This window comes from Artemia franciscana, chromosome 2 (assembly GCF_032884065.1).
Source record: "Artemia franciscana chromosome 2, ASM3288406v1, whole genome shotgun sequence".
Lineage (NCBI taxonomy): Eukaryota > Metazoa > Arthropoda > Branchiopoda > Anostraca > Artemiidae > Artemia > Artemia franciscana.
The window spans coordinates 35,034,375-35,056,263 of NC_088864.1; the positions used below are offsets into that span (position 1 = coordinate 35,034,375).

At 35.6% G+C, this 21,889-nt stretch overlaps 1 protein-coding gene across 1 annotated transcript; it reads left to right on the plus strand.

Annotated features, from left to right (window-relative positions):
• The first annotated feature begins 5,616 nt into the window (after positions 1-5,616).
• On the plus strand, positions 5,617-21,059 carry LOC136040684 (carboxypeptidase N subunit 2-like). The gene is made up of 3 exons (XM_065724986.1): positions 5,617-6,410; positions 17,467-17,586; positions 20,866-21,059. The coding sequence occupies exons 1-3, from the start codon at positions 5,660-5,662 to the stop codon at positions 21,003-21,005; spliced, it is 1,011 nt and encodes a 336-aa protein (XP_065581058.1). The 5' UTR covers positions 5,617-5,659; the 3' UTR covers positions 21,006-21,059.
• The last annotated feature ends 830 nt before the right edge of the window (positions 21,060-21,889 follow it).

A 21,889-nucleotide genomic window follows, 5' to 3' on the forward strand; every position in this document is an offset into this window, starting at 1 on the left:
CAAAAATAATAGAAGCTGTCAAAACGAATTAATTTTTGATTATAGAAAAAACCAGGTGTCAATGTGTAACCGGAGGACGGGAACCCCCCCCCCCCTCCTTCGATTCTTTGCCCCTATGGATTTGGAAAGAAAGTATTTTGTTAGACACTTTTATTGAAAAATTATTTTTTAATATGCAATGAAAAAATTCCAACGGCCCATTCATCCCCCCTAGAACCGGGAAGGTACATTTTATGCCCCCTCCCGTCTATAATTTTTTTATTTAACAACACTTCCAGGCATTATAAGGTGAATCTAGGGACTAATTATTCTGGAGATGACTTTGAAAACCAATAGATAGCAATTATTTGGGTAAAAGGGCATAATTACGAATATTAAGAAGGGAACACGCTACAGAAACAATTCTTACTTTATAGTATGCATAAAATTTGAAAAGTATGCACAAAATTTGAAGTGACTCCTTATTTTAAAACAAATAAACAGGCATCCATGGCCTTCTTATGGTTAAATAGGAAAGGAAAAGTTCGTTCGACTGAAAGTAAAGAGCTTCATTAAAAAATAAAACGAACAGAAATTATAACTTATGTTAGTAGGACTGCTTTTGAGCCTCCTTCCCGCGATATTTTCGTCTGACAGTTCAAAACAAAAAGTTGTTTAAAGTATAGTTTTTTTCTGGAGAAATTAGAAGTGAAGATAATACTTTCTTTGTGTAGTAAATGAGTACTTATACTACGACTATAATTAAACGGTTAAGGGTACGGTGGCTAAGGCTTAGGGTCAACTTACGGTGTGATGTCTATGAAAATCAATTATTCGGTCTGAAATTATTTAAACTCTTTCATATTGGTCATACGCTGTAAATACTTTTACAGTATATGTGTTTGATTATTCAACTTAATAAATAATATGAAATTACCATATTTGACTATGTCTTCACATTTTGATAAATCTTTATAAAACATTGTTATATCTTCAATTAAAATTGTCAACTTGTACATTATAATACGCAAAATGACAACAAACAACCAAAAGTTACCGTACAGCATACACTAATTGTTTCTTTTTGAAAGATATGTCAAATTATCATGGTTACAGCGGGAGTTGCAACCTAGTAAAGAGCAAACCACAGCTAATAGTAACCAAAAGTTAAAACACGTGTCTAAAAAAAAATTAACTGCTGAAAAAAATTGCCATCTGGCGCTGACTCAGGAATTGTAACTATTATTTCAGCTCATCTGAAAAGTAGAGGTTTATTGCAGAAGAAAATTATGGTGATTTCGAAGAAGTCCGAAACTCCTAGAAAATGGCGTCAAATCAAAATGAAAAGTGTACCATTGGAATCAGCATGGTCAAAAACCTATTTCAGGGAAATTACAGTCCACCTCCTTTAAGGAAAAACCTCCTCCTTTAAGGTGATTTTCCCAGGAAATCACTTTTATGAATAGGTAGCACTGATCTGTCCCCCGTTTTTTTTTCCTTTTTTCTTTTTTTTTCAGCAGGCCTAGCGAGCTACCGGAACATCATAGGTAGATGCTTAATAGCTCACTCAAAATTTATTTCTCATATCTACGTGTTTTTATAAATTCCGTCATCTGCAAGTACCATATGGCACTAAAATGGCACTTTTTATCCTATTTCTAAAGGGTTGGGGCTAGCAGGCGACCAAAACATCAAAGACAGATTTCTCATAGCTAATATAAGGTATATTTCTCATTTCTACGTTTTACCTATTAAATCTACCAACTGCAAGTGCCAAATTCTCACTCAAAATGGCTCTTCTGTTGCGATGTCTCAAGTGGAAAAGCTGGAGCTAGTGGGCATCCAGAACTTCTTAGAGAGATATAAATTCCCCCTTTTGAAAGATATTGCTCACATCTACGTGCTTTTTATCAGTTTTGCCATTCGTAAGTGCCATATAACATTAACAACGGCACTTTTAGTGCCACTTTTTAAGTGGAAAAGATTGAAAGTTTAAAACGGTACCACTGTAATAGTTGTGGTCCAAAACCCTTGACTGGAGTTTTACAAGAATTTTTCCCGTATACTCACCCTCCCAGCCCGCTTAGTTAGTTTTATAAGTCTGTTGGGAGAATTTACAATGAACTGTTTAACATTGCAAAATGATTTTTTTAAATATCGAATTTTCTCAAAAGGTAGAAATTCATAGAAAAACTAATAACTGAATCACAAAATTCCAAATGACTAGTCCTTGACGTATCCCTTCCCCTCCTCCTGTTTGCAAAACATTCATTCGTAACATAGGTTACAAATAGTTTTATTCTCTCTATTGAATAGTAAAAAAGGAAATAATATGAATAAATAAATATAACAATAAGTAATCCTTCTTTGAAGATACAACTTTGAGTGGTTCCAGAACAACATTCATACACTTTACCGGCCCATAAGTGGCAAATAGTTGGGGACTGGGGCGTAACTTGTTTCAAAAATCATTTATAGTGGACATTTCATAATTCACAAAAAATTAACAAAAACAGCGAATTAGCAAAAAAATAATCATATATTAGGTAGAAAACTACGATTGGAATGAAAATTCCGGATTATGGAATTGAAATCTTGTCATTCTGATCCTAAGTCTAACGCGCTAGTAACTGAATTACGCCGGCTGATGAGGGCAAACGCTACTCAGAATATTTGCAGGACTGCTACTGTCTTCAAAAATGTTATAGTTCATATTACCAGCAAGGTTTACTGCCAGGTTCTGCACTTCACAATCAGCCACGAGGGAACTGACTAGACGGCAAGCTTTATGAAATTGACATTCTGGTGTACCTTTACGGTAATCGGTGAGTAAATATACTGAGACCACCAAATGATTTTGAATTTTGACTGCTGTAAAATAGTCACTATTGTGAAAGTGTTCGGGCTTAAGGGCACTTCTAGCAAGAATAGTAGTACTTCCACTCGGCTCACCAGTCCTGGAGTGTCTAGCAGTACGACTTATACGCCGGTAGAAGCAATCATGTTCAACAAACATAGACTGTCGGCAGTGAAAAGGTCCTCTTGTAGGCAGAGAATTTCATTTGTGTCACACATAGTTTGAATTATTGGTAATTTCACTGAGACACCTCATTTAATATTCCATGTTGTAACGCGTAGATTAATGCTCATTTTGGAAGATTCATAAGTTTCTGTGCAACAGGACATGTGTAGCTGTAACAAGGATCGTCAGCCTGGTTCCATAGCGCACACTGCATATTATTTTGACAAGAGGTTTCCAGTTTGTTTGAATTTTCTATCCGCACACAGCGCAAACTGCGAGTAAGAGCTTTACAGTTCTGGTGAATATGTCCGTAAGCTTGGCACTTGTAGCATTGAAGAGGAAGAGGGAGAAACTTCCCAATGCTGGTTCGTTCACACTTGATTATCACTGATAATGAAAAGGCTCCTGACTAGTCTTCTCGACGAGAAAACAGAAGCTCGTAGGAACTAGTTTTGCTGATTAAGAAGACTTTGGTACAGTTAGTTTTCAAGTTCTGCAACTGACCGTCAGTAAAACTATCAGAATTGAAAAGGGCGATTCCATAATAGACTGAGACTTTTAGTTGTCGTCTTAGCAATTGGTCCTTTGATTTGATAGCATCAGCTACAGCAGCAGCTTAATTTTTATCACTTACAATGAGGCGCAAATTATCTTTTCCCGGTCTAAGCTCAGTTATCGCCAATTTTTAGACACCACACAAGTTATCAATAAAAATTTTGCAGTCCCTGGGGTCATTCAGCTCTTTAGGTGGATTCTTGAATATAACGGCAAAAGAGGGTTTGGATGACTGTCTGGGGGTTTGAGACAAAGAAGGTAGGCTAATGGATTGCGCTTCGACAAGACGTAATTATCAAATTTGACACATAGTTCATTAACTTTACGAGTGAGTCTAGCACTCGATTCCTCTACGATAACTAGTATTTCGCCAGGCTCGTACAGCACGAAATGTGGTAGTGGTATATAATTTTCATAACGTTTTTTCAAAAACTTAAAACATTTCAAAACTGTTCCAAACATTCCAAGCATTCGTGCAGTTTGCATAATTCTCCAATAATTTATTTGCTTACATTAACGATAAAAATAAGTTTTTCAACTGAAAGTAAGGTGCCAAATCAAAACTTAGACCAAACAGAAATTATTACAGATATGAGGGGGGGTCCCCCTCGTCAATACCTTACTCTTTACGCTGAAGTTCAAATTGTGTCTCAATCCCTTAAGAATGACTCCTCAATCACCCAGGCCATTTAATTAGAATATAGAAGCTCCTTTGAAAGTACTAAAAAAAACTTTATCGTAAAGAGAGATGTATTGATGATTGGGAGGCCCTCCTCATATCCATGATAGTTTTTGATCGCTTTTCTGAAGTCTTTGATCGTAATTTCTGAAGTCTTTATGTTGCTCATTACTTCAGCTGAAAAACAAAACTTTTTTCTTTTGAATTTAATTTCTTTTTGTCTTTTTGTGATACTTAAAAATTTGGTTTCCTTCCACTGGAAAATTACTTTCTCCCATGAAAAATAATTCCTTGGAAAAGTCCTCCCACGTACCCCCCCTCTAACAGTAAAATCTTACCTGAAAATATCTGCATGCTTTTCAATAACTAATACTAAATGTAAACTCCTGATAACTTCATAACTTCCAGTCCTTCCCAGGGAACTGTGGGTGGTTAAAACATCCTCAAAGACATATTTGGGAGGTTTTTCAAACCTGCTGGAAAATTTGCAGTCTCGAAATTTTGATTAGGTGACTTTGGGGAAAAATGAACGAGGGAGAGGAGCTAGCTGCCCTCCAACGTTTTTGGTCACTTAAAAAGGGTACTAGATTTTTTTTTATATATCTGATCAAATGAGCCCTCTCTCGATCTTCTACGATCACTGGTTCGACATGATCACCCCTGGGGAAAAAATTAAAATAAGCGTGTATCCTTGATCTTTTTTCCGACAATAAATGCAAAATTCCACATTTTTATATATTTTTAATTCTTTTATTGTATCTATTCTTATAAAGACTGAGCCGAATTGCTCCTTACTTACAGTTCGTTACCATGACATGTTTGATTAAATTCATTATTTAGCCTTGTGATGAACTCACAGTCATTGTTATAAAGTGATCTCTTACTGTTTTTGTGTGCTCTGTCATTTTCGTTTTGTATGAAAACGGGTTTTCAATAGATAATAATAATAATCAATCCTATATCCTTGTATTCGAGAATCTAAACACTTCTATAATAGCTTATCCGGATATCTTTGTATCTTTGTGGATTTTCCTCACTTTTCTTCTTTTTTTTCTCTCCAAATTTCTCGTTCCTGTAATAATTTTGATGGCGTCATATGTTTGACCTTAAAGGACTTTCCATTTGTATGAAGCTTAAAATATGTTAACATAATCATTTATCATCCTCCTTTTAGTTGTTTTTCCTTTTCTTTTTCTAATGTAAACACTAGCAATATCCATTTACAAGCATATTTTAATCTCTTCCTGTTGTTGATTTGGTTTACAATATTTATAATCCAACAATGCGTATTTAACTTAATCCATGATAACTGGGCTAACAATTGCAGTGTTATCTTAAGATTTTTGTTATCTACAGAATAAATCTGTAAGCAAATTCAAAAGAAAACCCATAAATTTGACAACAGTTACAAATAAAATTCAGTCATGTTGAAATCTTTTTTATTTTTTTCCTTGTTATTAAAAGTTGTTTCTGCAAATAAGGCTAATTTTTGTCCGTCAGTTGATGTGCTTTATCCATGCACATGTACTTTAGACAGCTGGGCTGGAGCTGTATTGGAATGCAAAGGCCTTACAGCTTCAGAAGTGACTGTTGTGATGAATAACATACCATCGGATTTCTATTTTTCAATCACACTGACAAATTGTATTTTGGGGGGCGTTGAAGCATCTATTTTTGGTGAAAACTCATTCCAGGAAATTATGATTGATCATGGTGCATTAACCAGCATTAGTGACAGTGCATTTGTCAGATCAGCAAATACATTAGTCACTTTAAAAATAACCAATAATGAAAAATTAAATGCATTTCCATTCGAAAGCCTTGCTCAAATAAGTCATCTAGAATACTTATATTTGTCCAACAATAGTTTGGAAAATGCTAACGGTATACCCCCACTTCCAAAACTATGGACGATACATCTGGATGGAAATAAGTTAACCAATTTCCCAATCCTTCCATATTTGCCAGACCTAAGCTGGTTAAATTTTCAAAACAATTTTATTGTTGAAATCCCTTCTGATATTTTCTTGAATCAACCAAAAATTATGAGCATTTATTTGAATAACAACCGTCTGAGCAATCTATCATTAGGAAGTTTTGTGACGAGATATAGCAATGTAAGAACTATTGATCTCCATGAAAATTGGATAGAAAACATTGAATATGGTACTTTCGGTGAGTTGAATCCAAATTATATTGTACTTTGTTTGCTGAAATAACACTTTTTGTTACTATCTATATAAAATACTACAAAAAACAAATATAATATAAATACAACGTTTATACAAGTAATTTCGTTAAATATGGATTTTATTTTCTTTTCTGGTTACTGGATTGATATTTTGTTTGATGTGGTTCCAGAGATTTTACTGAAACGCTGCAGTTTTTTCTAAAAGAAAATAAATAAAATAACAAATATCAATATTGCTAAATTTTTTGGCTTATATAGCATTCTTGATTAGGTAATAAATAAGAAAAACCAAATTTTCAACGGAAAGTAAGGAGCAACATTAAAACTTATAACAAACAAAATGTATTACTTATATGAGGTTGGTCGTCCCCTCATATTAAATACCTGACTCTTTACGCTGAAATTTGGCTTTTGTCCCAATTATTAAGAAAGACTCCTTATGCACAAGGACCGTTCAGTTGGAAAAATAAGCTATTCTAAAGATTCTAAAAACACTTTAGAGTAAAGAACAAGGTACTGATGAGAGGGCGACCCCCCTTATTTATGTAATAATTTCTGCTTGTTTTAAGTTTTAATGTTACTCTTTACTTTCAATTTAAAAAGCTTGTTTTTTTTATTTAATTTCTGATAGTTTTTTAACTGATGCTGGGTAATTCCATCTTTATATTTTCAAATAGCCAGTAATACAATGCAAGCAATGTACAAATCTCATAGCTTGCAACCCTTCCCCAGGGGGTTGGAGGGGTTCAAGTCTTCCTCAAAGACATATTTATTAGATCTTTCAATCATGCTGAAGAAAATGGTTATCTCAACATTTAGATTGGAAAGTTCTGGTTAAGAAAAGGGGTGTGAGGGGGCTAGCTGCCCTCCCATCTTTTTGGTAACTATAAAAGGGCACAAGAAGTTTTCATATCTGATCAAACGAGTTCTCTCTTGATCTTCTAGGATCACTTGCTCAATATGATCACCCCTGAAAAAAAAAAAAAAAACAAATAAAAACACATACATGACCTTGCTTCTAGCAAAAATTCAAGCACTTTTCTTATAACAGAACTTGAAACTTCTACAGTAGGGTTCTCTGATATGATTGGTCTCATGATTTGATTTTTCAGGGATGTTTCCCTCTTTTTCAAAATTAGGCAAATTATCTCGGGTCTGTAACTTTTCATAGGTAGCATCAAACTTCACGAATTTTACATATTTCTAATAAGCGTCAAAGTCTATTCTTTTCATGTATCCATTGTTATCAAGACCCTGTTTCTTACAGTTTTGGCTGCTATTGAGCCGCATCACTCCTTGCTCACAGTTCATTACCACGAACCGTTTGGAACTGTAGATATAAGAACCCTTCTTAGTACAAGGATAACATTCGAAAATTCACTATGTTAAAGGGCATCGTACTATTTATGAGCATATACATAGTATTAAATTACAATACATAACTTTAAAGTTTTTTCAAGAAATTAACTAATTTTTTATATAAAAATGTTGTGAAAAGGAGCAAGAAGCAATATGAAGTTCACTTTAACCTGTTTGCACACATAAATAAATCAGTTTTACGACATCATAAGGATATTATTTCTCCTGAATTCATTTCGTTTGAAAATATACGTAACTTATAAACTCAACAAAGAAAGAAGCTGGAGATACCCAAATAAAACATTTCCAGCTTCAGTTGGCCAGTTCCGAAGCAACCTGTTCAGTTTGCTAGATCAATATTATGCATCAGAGAATTAACTTAAAATTTTCTATACATACGGAAGGAATGAATTTAAAATGAAGAAAATACTGACTAATCGAAATCTGTTAAATATCCCGACACATGAAAAAATCCTTCAATTTCGGATAGTACTTAATTTTTCACGGTTGTAATTCAAGAAAACCGTTGAAATATGTTTCGTTTTGAGCAAAGTGGAAACGACACTTTACTTTTTTGCAGTTTGAACGGTATGTAACCCAATAATAGCATGCATGCATAAGTTCAATTACTTCCACGCCCCAAAAATAGTCATTATTTTGGGAATAATTAATACCGAAGGTGAATTGCAGGGATCCACAGAAGCTACTGAAGCGCATCTTCGAGTCGGGGTGTGAGGCTATCATGGTTCTGCGTCAACACGTTTGTCGTAGGATTGGACAAATTCTGGTTTTCGGCCATAAGCGTAGATTGCCATGAAACGGGCTGAAAACGTCCTGAGATTCGTTGAAATACGATAGGCAGGTACCTAAACAACAGGAGACGATCCCCGAGAAATGCTGGACTGCTGACCTTTAACGTTTGTACGCTAGCAGGCTTCAAAATTGCATCGTTTGAGGAACCCTGACTCCGAATATTTTAAACTCTGCTTATTAGACAGAATTAAAATTAATAAATTAATAAATCTCTGCAAAATTAATAAATCTAAAATGCCTCGGAAGGATTCTGCTTAATTATAGCAAAGTACTTATCGAATTTCACCTGGGTCTGAATGCCTTTGTGTGGAAAGGAAAAATTGAATTGTTAAAGTTTACATTCCTGCCTCATTGTTCTTTCCTAGCAAGTTACAAGTAGATCAAAGCTTTTCTCTTCAAAGATTGAAGATAGAGTGAATGCCAAACCAACGCTTGTTGGATTAGCAACAGTCCCTACTGGTTCTCGAAACATACAGAGTAAAATTTGGAGTGACTAAGGTACAAAAAAGTACAGCAGAATCATCTTTTCGATGCAACCTGAGTCAATCCTTAGCTTAGACTTAGTTCAATTTCACATTTAGATTTACGACATAAAATTAATTAATCACGTACCCTAAATTCCGCATTTTAGACCTAAATCGATTTTGCATTAAATTGAAACTAGATCAAGCAATTTACTAAATCAAGACTTAGATCGCATTTGCACTAAATCATAGCTTAGCTTATTTTTACAAAGTGTCTTCAGAATTTCGTAGCTTGGTATTTACTCGTTTGTGAACCCAAGTAGTATCCCGTCTCTGCTTCAGAGCGGTGCCCTATCCCTGTGTGCTTTTGGAGTTATTAGTCCGTCGTATCCATCTAAAAACTTCTTCGATATTTAACATTTTTCCGGAAACAATATATTCTCGGTGGAACTCTTCAATGAGCTTAATAAGAGCCCTATGTATATGATGTTATCATGACTTCCAGTTGATAAAGGAAATTCTTAGAAGTACACGCCATATATTATTTCTAATACATAGCCACGAATACAAGTGGCCAGTACCCCATTGTCTCAGGCAAATCTCTTTTGATATAAAAGAATGAACCTCCAAGTTATTTTCAGGTAAAGTGCTGAAGTTAGGTTAGGTTAAAAAGGATGTTTAATAAAGGGAATCTTAACAAGGACTCTAATATACAAGAGGTTTGTGATCTAAATATTTTTGTTGCATGTTTAGCGGATGGGGACTATTTCTTATGCAGTTTGGGCTAATCAAATGACATTTACAGTCCCCTTCGGTTAGTTAATTTTATGCATAGTTCTAAAATCACACCTTCTTACTAGTTATTCTACAGCTATTGAAGTCAACCCGTTAAATATTTTGAACCTGAGCCTTCAGGGGACTGTAAAGAGCAATAAAAAAATCTAAAAAAGAGCATTCACTGCCAAAGTAGCTAAGAAAAATGTGCTATTTCATTTAACATTGCTAGGGCAGTTGCTGGATCGGCAGCAAAAGCATTGACGTCATCCGCGTAGTCTAGTAGGGCTCAGTTCCTTCGCCCAGCACTCTTACAATCGATCTGCAATGCTGGTAGTAGGTTTTCAACAGCTCCACGAATTCAACTGGCATACCGTCCTCCACCATGGATCGCCAAAGATTTACACCGGCTACTAAGTCCAACGCAACCACAAAATAAGGAACATACTAATTATGTGGAGGTTGTAACGTTCGCACTGTTGAAGAATAAGGCGAAGAGTGAAGATCTGGTCAGTGCACCCTCTCCCTCTTCGAAACCCGCACTGATTTTCACATTTTTGTTCATCTCTTGCTTCTCCAAACCTTTTAAGCATAATAACCGCAAATACTTTGGTAGCCATATCCACGAGCGATATCCCTCGGTAACTGTGGTTGTCGTGTTTGTCCCTCTTTTTAAATACTAGGACTATCACAGACACCTTCCAATCAGACGGGAAAGCCTTCTTCTCCCATATAAGACTGAAAAGGGTTTCTAGCTGCTGCGCTACAACGTGTGATGAGGCCTCGTAAACCTCTCTGTAAGCTTTAAAATCGATGACTGAGGAGCGTAAACGCTGACAGATTAATGTATGGTCAATTTGGAAAGCTGTGGAACCATCATTTGAGCACCAAGTTATCCTTTGAGAGGGTTTGTGTTTGGACAATTATGTTGGTGGTGAAAAAGTTATGAGATCTTACGAACTGCAGTAGTCTATCACCATTGGAGCACCGCTGGCCGCGTGTGGATAGACCAACGATATCGCGAACATTCGGGTCTGTTGGGCCAAAACGAAAGTTCCAGTCACCCAAATTGGAAAGTCTCGTTTAGGGCACTTCCTGTATTGTAATTTCCAGATTAGAGTAGAATGAGTCCTTATCAGCATCCATTGCCACTCTTGTTGGTGCATAGACAGTAATGATAGCAATTTTGGATAATCTTCGTATAATTTGTAGTCTGGCTATTCTCGGGTTCACTGGATCCCAGGCAAGAAGAGCTTTTTGCGCACGGTACCCTATCGTAAAGCCGACTCCGTGGTCATCAGATCCATCATGCGCACCAGAGTTGAGGAATGAGTAAGAGTTGTAGGAGTCACGGACTGGTATGGTTTCTTCAGACACCCCGTTTAATCGTGTCGCTGATAGACAAAGAAGGTCTACTTGGTAACGATTCATTTCCATAGCCATCACCAGCCTTGTTGATTCACGCTTCACGGATCTCACTTTCCAGCCATAGACTCGGAATTCATACTTCTGTAGATTTATTTCGCAGGGAATAGCTCTCACACTTTTCGGTCTCGCCGCTATTACAGAGAGCGAGATCGCGTCGCTTGAAACAGGGTACGCCATAGAAGGTACAATATTTCTTGGAGAGTTCATTTCTTCATAGATGTTTCAAGGGAATTTATTTAACCAACGGGTTAACCTCCCCAATTTATTTAACCTCCCCCATCAACCTCTCCTCCTTTCTCAACCGGGCTTGGGACCGGCTCAACCGATCATAGGATGAACTATTACAAAGGTCGTTCGTCAATGACAAGCTGTGGTCTTGGCGACTGGTTTGTTAACCTTTTACGCTCGGCACTACCTCTGGCTAAAAATGCATTGATCCGGTTGCCTTGGATTTCACATCCTCTACAGTACGTGATTAGGGCGCTGATAAATTTTTAAAGAAAGTGTCTCACAAAATCTCAGGCCCAGTGCTCGATCCCTTGGCAAGTAATTGAAGTTACCACAAAGCGAAAAAGGTTTAAAAAGGTCGAGAAACACCTCAACATTCATCAGTTCCTACTCAGGTCAGAAACGAAAGACATCACTCTTGTCAAAGAAGAAAATGAAATCGAGGAGAAAAATTGTCAGATCGAAAAGAAAATGGTTTTCCTATACTGAAATGACACATCTACCCCACAAGGAATCTCATCCCACAGTCACCTCATCTCTTAATCTTTTCAATGCAGAAAGTTTAGATATCAGTGTAAAACATGGTTACTATGAATAATTCTACCCACAACAAACCTTCTCTGAAAACATGCGTTTGAAATTTATTCAAATGAAGACTACTTAATAAATTTATCATCCACAATTATTTATTTGAAAGTTGTGGTGAGGAAAAAGTCTAACAATCGAACTCTCATCGCTACCGATTGATTATTCTATGAAATTTGCGTACTACATAATTTGCTTCGACAAATATGTGTCTGAATAAAGGGAACACTGGTGAGCACTAAGAACAATCTATCCAACTTTACAAGCTACATACAATTTATACTGCTGACTCTTAAGTCCTATAAGAAATTGAGAGCTGCGGCAGTCGGCTCCGATTACATATCGAATATCAATACTGATGGTGAACTCACTTGGCGGTGAGCAAGGAGTATCATTCAGTTTGTAAACTGAATCATGAAACATTAAATATACCTAAATGGATGCCTCCCAATGTTAAGATTGACATAAAGTTCCAACTCCCTCCATCAATATCATCATAAGAAAAACTTTTGATGCATCACCCTATGCAAACGTTAATCTCACTCCGGCAATATTTCATTTACGAAAACGACAGATTATGAGTTCTGTTGTTGTGGCAGATAAAGAATTGAGAACCTCTGGAAATAATATCAAACTACCTGTTGCTCGCATAATCACCAATCAACGACATATTGCCACCGGTTCAAGTACCTACACCGACACTTTATTTATCAATCGTGAAATTTGTTCAATGCTTGCTTTGGATTTTGTAAAAAGTGCCAGTGCCATAGGATTATGGAGAAGCTCTTTACACGAATTTGAATAGTTTGGACTTTCATTTTTTGCATGTAAAGTAAATGGAATTCCTCTCTACAATTTATCCTTTGATAAATCTTCTACAGCCCTATATAACTTAACAATGCAATCCCTGGATCATGATTCAAAACTGTTTGGAAATGGTTTGACCAATACAATAATCTAAAAAGTCACGGTAACATTGTTTTGGACTTCTTTGGTACTCAAGATGCGAGTATTGTCCAAATTGGCACTATATGTTTCGATTTTACCTTTGGCAAACCTATGACGGAAAGTATAGCATTAACCTCACTAAATCAATTTGAAACCTTTTTTGAAATTATCCCCGAAAGTAGTGTTCTATTTGACCTGGAAATATGAATAAAAATCAAATAATCGATGTGGATCCACAAATATCCAAATACAAATTCTATTGCATACCCTTGAGTTTCCTTCAAAAAATTCATAGTTCTAACAATACTATTATCATTTTTAATGGTAGTCTATTGACTGTGCAGACAGGGCATTGGCAATGCATCTTTCAATCAGCAAAGGATATACAATTTTCTGATCCTCTTGGTCTACCATAAGTATTCTACACAATTCGCATAAAATATTTCTTAAAAAAAGAGGGAAATCAATTATTCTAAATCGGAACCAAGTACAAGATTTATTAACCAAAAGCTGTGGTTTTCATGCATTACCATATTTTATTTTTCAATATCGTGACTATACTTACAATGAATTTCACAACATTTATGTAAACACTCGTAGATTGAATGACTTCAAAGTAGAAAATATTCTGACCTACCTGTATTATACTGGGTTTAGTGCCTTAAGAGGAAAATGTTTCAATATTGCTTGTAAATCTGTTTATTTATAAAACATAAATATACATAAGAGTCTTTCGTTTTAATCTTTTTGATTTCTTCTTCTTCGTCAATTTGGTGGTTGTCGACAACGATTAGATGTGGCAAATCACTGGGATTCAACTTGTACTGATCCTGGCATACAAAGTCAGGGTCAAATTTTCCATAGTATAATATAACTTCATTTTTATTATATCTGTTTGTGAAGTCAATGATACTAATATGATTTATATTTAAAAATTCATTTGTTTCTATTTGCTTATTTTAAGTATTGTCTAACACAATATTCTCATTTGAAAAATCACTTTCTGCAACAACCAAAGTAGGTTTATAGCCATAGATGCTATTTTACTCACAATGATGACGTAAAAACCATACTCTCTTTTTTTCCCAAAACAATTTAATTCCACGACGATACCAATCCCTTAGAAATAAACTAAAATCGCGCTTAGGGTTTTTCAATCATGCCAAGGTAAGTTTTTTCCCCTGATTGCACTTATCATAGTCACAGTTGGAGCATATGTATCCTTAAGGGTGAGAGTCACAAGCCTTGTCAAAACAGGAATTACAATCTTTAATTTGTAGAGCATAGTCTTTATGCAATTTAAATAGATATAGTCACTTTTCTTTATTGTCATCAACTTTAGCGAAGTTCACACATGACGACCAGCTGCCCAATGTATATATATATATATATAGTGGACATGTATGGATCCGACAAAAAAGGGTTTTCAATGAGTTACTAGTCAAGCAGACATGACTTAGTCACAAAAACAGTCTCTGACCCCTTACAGTGTCCTCTGCTCTGAGCTAAATGTGTTTGTGTTCTAACTTGTGGTGAGCAATAGCTCATTTAGAATGTCTTGTCTGCCTGATGATAGTGCTCCACGTTTTGTCATAAATAGGAATCATTTTCTTGTTCATTGATCTTAAAGATGGAATTTTAAGCCGAGGGTGATAAAAAATTTTTTCTGTTGAATAAAAAGGTAAAAAAAAAGCTGTAACAGCAAAGAATATATTGAATTGTATGATAAACCCAAGGGCTATTGTTTAGCACTTGATAAAAATACTGTAAAGAACATAATAAGCCAAAGCAAGGCCATCGCCCTTGTTTTGTAATACAAGAATTTTGAATTTGTCAGAAAAACTTTATTAATTAATTTATTTCTCAGCCTGTTTGCACAGGAAGACCAGCTGCCCAATGTATATATGTATAGTGGACATGTGTAGAATATTTTTTTTTTATTGTGTTGAATCTCACACCACCAAATAGAAAGTGACTTGCGAGGAATAAGAATGTACATTATACTTTTAGAAAGAGAAAGTGAGAAACAGGAGTAATCGAGTGACGTTAAAATCTATTATATCTTTTTTGGACGACCAGCTGCCCAATGTATATATGCATAGTGGACATGTGTAGAATATTTTTTTATTGTGTTGACTCTCACACCGCCAAATAGAAATTGACTTGCGAGGAAGAAGAATGTTCAATGTACTTTTAGAAAGAGAGAGTGAGAAAATGGAGTAATCGAGTGACGTTAAAATCTATTATATCTTTTTGGACAGTTTTTTTTTAAGATTTGTCGACTGTTCTCATGAAAAAAAAAACAGAGACTAAAAAATCATTACTGAAACATGAACTTTTTTAGGACTTTTAAGACTTGAATGTCTCAAAAAGCAAATCCAAAATATCATATGTTACAATTAGTACGTCAATAAATTGAGTAAATACATTCGGTACACAATGTAAAAGCCTCATGAAATAATTCAAAGCTGAAGAATTATTTTCCATGACAGTGTCAAGCAATTTTTAAGAGAAAATTTTTTTGTGCATGGCTAACATGTGAAACTGGTCGTTTAGATTCAAACGCTTCTCCAATGTTACAAGATTCCGTAAGATTTTGTGTTTCTCAAATCCATCCATTTTTGTTCTTGACGCTTCCATTGCCTATTATAGACTAAACTAACCATCACAAGTATCTACTTTGCGCACACTTTCAACACTAGAAGGTTCTATAAAGAAAGAGAGAGAGAGAGTGAGTGAGAGAGAGAGGAATAAGCGATTAACTCAAATATCAAACCAAAAAACAGATCATTATAAAACATTTTTTATTGTCAGAAATGGGATAATGGAAGAAAATACATTTTCATTCTTTTTTCATGAGGTGAGTAAATCCATTGTCCTAAATGTGCTTCAGGATTGCAATCAATCCATTTTGTAGTCTTGATATATGCATTATATTTACTTTTGGTGAAAAACATAATTGTTCTTCCAACTTAAATTTACTTAAAGACATAGCATATCTACCAACCATCTCACCCCACTCAAATATTTGTCGACCATTCTTTCCAATTTAATCCTTTTCTTTCCAGTGTTAACTCCCTCAACTTTCAATGGTGTAACACGACTCATTTTAAAAATATTAGAGCCTTTTTCCAACATGAAACAATATAAACTAATAAGTGTGTATGTAGAACAGTGATATGAAGTAACTCATCATTAAAACTTTTATATCAATGATCACGTTATGGGTACTAGACACCTGGCTGCTTGTATCCAAAAACTCATTTCATCGAGAAGAAACAGCTGGCAGGGATTTTTAAGAATGTTCCTTATCAATCAGAAATTGAGATAACATCATATGTATAAGATCCTTGTTCTACCAATGGAAGAGTTTCACAAAGAATATATTGTTTTCAGAAAATGCTAAGACTCTCTTTAGAAGTTTTTAGCAGGATACCAGGGACTACCGACTCCAATAGTACATTGGTATAGGGCTCTGCTTGGATCCAAATGCCCTATAGGAGGGGTTTTTGACTCCAATAGTATACCAGGATATGGCTCTGTTCAGACAAATTGAAGGGATACTACCTACACAGTCAGGAGTTAGGTTGTTGTTGCACTAAGCTACGACTTTTCACCGAGTTAGTCAATTCCTTGGGGAGTCGTGTTATTGTATTCTGACTGAGAATCGAGTAATAAACGAATTACTTTGGTTTTTCATTAAGAACGCACTAAACTGGTCTTTTTTGGACCCACTACGTAGCTAATTTATGTACCAAGATAGAACTTAAGCCAATTTTGCGGCAAGTATGGAATTTCCTTAGACATAGCTAGTTTTTACACCTAGTTTGAGAATCATAGCGTGGTCTTGGTTTGAACAAGGTATGACCTGCCTACCTTACTACTAGGATATATCTGCAAAGAATCAGTCACTTCGCATAATATGGAGCTATTGCTCCTGAAGCTGCTTGGGCCTTTTCCAATTGAAGCCACATTGCGTGGACTTTTCGATCATTTTGAGTAATTGGAAAGATCAAAATCATGATTCATTACCGTGGGGAGTGAAACTAGGGGGTATTCATTGGCTGGGGTCCTGATTACTATACAATCCTTTTTAGTCCTGAGAAAGAAACTATAACTTAAATTTTTTTATTAGGTTAGCCCATTCCATAGTTCTTATACTTCCTTACTTCCCCCGTAAATGAAAACTTGCTCGCTAGCTTCTCAAGATGATTTAGAGAGGAACCACAAAACTCATCTGTTAGAATTTTATTCATCTTAAGATGATTTGCATTGTCAATTGTAATTCCTTAAAAAACCATTCTCTGAAAAATATTGTATGCAATCTATTAGTTAAATGCAGATAGTTATATTCGACACTATTTTTCCAGATAATATTTATCACAAATTTGTTGCTATGGATAAGCCATTAGCTTATTAATTTTTCTCCATTTCTTTTCAGATGTTTGGCCAAATACTGTCGTAAATTTGAGCCACAATTCTTTGAAGCTTTTATCTGAATCCGTATTCGCCTCACAGCTAGAAATTATGACTGATGGCTCAGGTTACTTTGATGTCAAAGGTCTATCTCGAGATTTTTTTTTATCTCCACTGCCATTTCACCTGATGAAAATAATTGCCTAATTTGACTATTTGTGCCGCAACTACAGTCTTTGGTAGACTGAAGTAGATGGGAATAGCTTTTTTGAGTATAATTGCTTAAATTTTACGAAGTTTATGTTCGCTCTAAATTGCATCCAGGCACCCTTCAAATGTGATTCATTGATAAGCCTTTGAATTTTAAATTTGCTATCTGCATATGTCTCGACGGTTTTTCTGAAATGTACCAAAATGAAAAAAAAAACTAAAATACAATGGCAAGTTCCAAGAAAAAATAAATACAAGTTACAAGTTCAACAAGGTATAACGCGCCTACTTTTCTTGGTTGTTTTTGCTTTAATTTAATTGAACGTTTAACTTTTAGTAGAACAGAATCAGTAAGTCTTAGGATGACTTAAAACAAAATTAAACTGCTTATTTAAAAAACTTTTACTAGAAAAAACTGCCAAAAAGGAAACATTTATGGATTAAAATTAAAGTTTCTTTTTTTTTGTGGATTTTTAAGCAGTATTTGCCTATTCGATTTCCTATTTGAGATTTCTTTATCCTTGACGACACTGTAAATAGGGTTCAATATCTATTGATGTTTGCTACTGGAAATCTTGTTGTTAAAACACGGTCGTTGCGAATATCCCTCTAAATTTTCCTTTCATGGTCTCGACCAAGACTTTGAAAATCAATCTTTGAGCTCAGTTTAAGCAATTTTCACAATATGGACAAGTAAAATATGAAATTTTTGAATTGCGAAAGTTTCTCTCCTTCAAGTGTGTCCTGTGGTGGTGCAGTGGGTTTGACCTTAGCTTGGTAATACGGGATCCAGAGATTGAATCATTCTGCAGTAATGCACTGTAGGGACCTGAGTAGTCAAGAAGCGTCGTTAATCTGATACAATACTCTTCAGGTGTTATTTGTTTTTTTGACTGACCCACAAAAAGGTACCGTACGCCTAATTTGGTAATCGTAGTTCAATATTTTGGCCAAAAAGTACCTTGACTGTGATTTTAAAACAAATCTTTCCGCAGCCAAAAAAAATATAAAGGGCATTGTAAGGGTATGTTGCGGCAAATTAAAATGAATTGTTAATTTTTGGTTGGTTGTATATAGTATGTAATGCGATATTATTGCTATGGGTAGAAGCCCTGTTTCAAATACCTTCTGAGACCATACTGGCTGTGCATGACGTATGAAAACAAGAATGGAAATAGTAAATGAAGAGAGAAAAATCAAATAGGCGAAATAAAGAGAATTTTGTCAGCCAGTAGCAAAATGTGAAGATACAAATCAAGCATATTTTGACAAGGACCTCCACAGAGAAGAGACACCTTTCTCTTCTCGTACAGTTCACATAACAAGGTTAGATTTTGTTGTTATTTTTTCCCTCTTTCTTATATCATTTTTTTTTTAAGACTGAGGACGACTTGGCGGAGGACATTGTCGTAATATTTGCTTGATTTTCATCTTCATATTTTGCTACTGGCTGATAAAATCCTCGATTTATCACCATTTTTGATTTTTTAATTTTGTCTCTTTGATTTGATTTTTCTCTCTTTATTTGTTTGTTCCTTTCTTGTTTACGTACGTTAAACTCTATTTCAGTCTCCAATCGTGTGAAAAGCGGGGAAAATCCTCGCTAAAATCGAGCCTGTCGGTGAATCAGATCAAAAAGAGTTTCATCAGAGTTGTCAATGTTTGAATCAGATCAAACATTTCTTTAGTTTTTGGACTCAAACGATTCTAAAGTTGGGATAGAATCTTCCAACAGGGTCCTAGGCAAGAAAAGGCGCCCAAAAAAGCTCGGATTTCAGTAGAAACTTGACATGTAATAGAACTGAGGTGGAAGGCTAGACTTCATGATGACATGGCGTCCTACAGGAAGTGAAATGGCATCCGCAACAAGCTCACCTACTGAGATCGAGAGAAGTTTGTCCAAAACAAAACTGACGAAATAAAAAAGTGGCAAGGAAGAAAGACATAGGCAGTCCGTTCAAGCATCTTTGAGATCTCACTGAAAGCAAGGCTACTGCAGTGGGACCCGTCGTTTCAAAAGACGGGACTCTTCTTTCGGATGAAAGCTCGTGCCCTGATCGCTGGAAGGAACGTTTTTCCTCTTGCCAGAACAAAACTACTCCCCCTGTAGTAGCCGACAAAACACTCCGTCAGTCTTCAAGCCCAGCCATTGAAGTCGATGATCTTCCCAGTGATATATTTAACACCTCAGAAATAAGAACCGCGATGAATAGGCTGAATAAAAATAAGACCTTGCTCATTCTTCTGCAGACTCTCTTTTCTGTTGTAAGGGAAACAGAGGTCATTCCAAAAGCATGGCGAAGAGGAATCATCATCCCCTTATGGAACAGGAAAGGCAGGCGAACTGACACTGCCAATTTCCAGGAAATAGCCATTCTCTCAGTATCTGGCAAAATCTTCTCAAAGGTGCTTTTGGATAGTTGCCGAACCATTATCTGCAGAATCTGACGGCCAGACGAAGCTGGTTTTATGTCAGAACGATCAAGCATAGAGAAAATATTCACAGTCTGTCAAGTAGCCGAGAAAATCAGAGAGTTTCGACAGAAAGCATTCATTGCCTTTGTCAACTTACAAGCTGCTTTCGATTCAATCCACCGGGATGCCCTGTGGAAGATCTTGAAGTCCATCGGCTTGCCAGATAAGTATTGCAGGCTCTTTGAAGCACTCCATCACGAAACAGAGAGCAGCGTCCAAGTCTATAGCCGACATAGCCCTTTCTTCCTTATTTTTTTACAGATGACGTCTCCCTGTACGTAAATTAGCTGTTGACTTTTCGTAGAATTAGACCCAAAGAAACTTAAGCAGTTTTATATTGTAACACACAATGGCTTTCACTACAATGTTTCTTGAAAGAGATCCCTCTGACGTTCTTCAGGAATTGACGTTCCAACTGGGTAAAAGGGTAAAGGTATATTTTACCAGAATAAAATGTATAAAACTTTGCATTACAAGTCTTGCTCAAATCAACAAAGAACCTGTCAAACATAACTCTAGTTTTTAGAAAAGTATATTTGTTTTTGATAAGGCCAAGCCAGCGGATATTGCAAATGAAGCAATTACTGTCTATTTTGAGAATAACAATGATCTCAGCAATATTAGCAATAGTAATTCTTAAATAAGGTCATGAAATATATCAAAAAAAAGTTTAACAAAGAAGAAAATAGTTTAGATTGAAACGAGTTAATTCAATTTATTTTATTTTACTTATTTACAGGTAATCCTTTGGAATGCGACTGTGCTATGGAGTGGTTAATACATAGACAGGATTTGCTTCTTAGTGTATACAATGGAGTCTGTACAAATGGTATTGCTCTTGAGAATCTGGATTCCAGTAACTTTCACGGTTGTAATTGAACTTTTATAGCTGTTTATGCACATTTGTTTTTAATTAAAAATCTACAGCAAAAATTTAAGAGCTCCTTTGTATTGTTTAGGGCTTCCACTAATGCCCAAAACTATTTTAAAAGTGGTTTTAAATTATTTTAAATTTATTACAATAATGTAGCTCTTCAGCTGGTGTCAGAACCATTTTTTTCTTTCTAAATTCGCTACTCTAGTCGCGACTGCTAAAGCCGGGTGTGTCAGTCAAAATTTATGAGTGAGTACCGGTTTTTAGACCAATATGATGGCCCGAGCAAACACTTCATATATTTGAAACAAACTGTACAGGTTTAATTTTCCGTATATATGAATAGGGAAAGAGTATTTGGTAGCAAAACCATACTCTGCAACCCTGCTTCTGCTAAACTGGTTCTTTGGTACCCAGGTCGAGTCCTTATGGTCTAAAACTGGGGCTGCTGTTTGCTTATTTTGGTACTTATGAAATATAAAAACGTAAAAAATCGAATTAATGAGCATGTCAAGATAGCATGATATTACCCAATTAGCAAGCTATTTCTCGAATTCGGGATCCATAAAAATGGGACTGGGTAAAGTATCATAAATGAGCTTCACATAGCTTAGGACACGCTTTTCATATGCAGAACAGCTTTTCTAAGGGTATCAGTATTAATAAATACAACAGTGGCCTTGGAAGGTGTACCTATTGGTTTTATAAGTACATTTGTGCTTAGCATTTAGTAAGTAACGGAAAACATAGATTTGTTTCCGTAACTTCATGCACAACATATATACTTGTTGGACACTTTTTAAATGAACAGCAAGAGCAAGAAATCAACGATAGATTAAGTTTACGTCCCAGAAGAATATTCTTTGCCTTTATTGCACTTTAATACTTT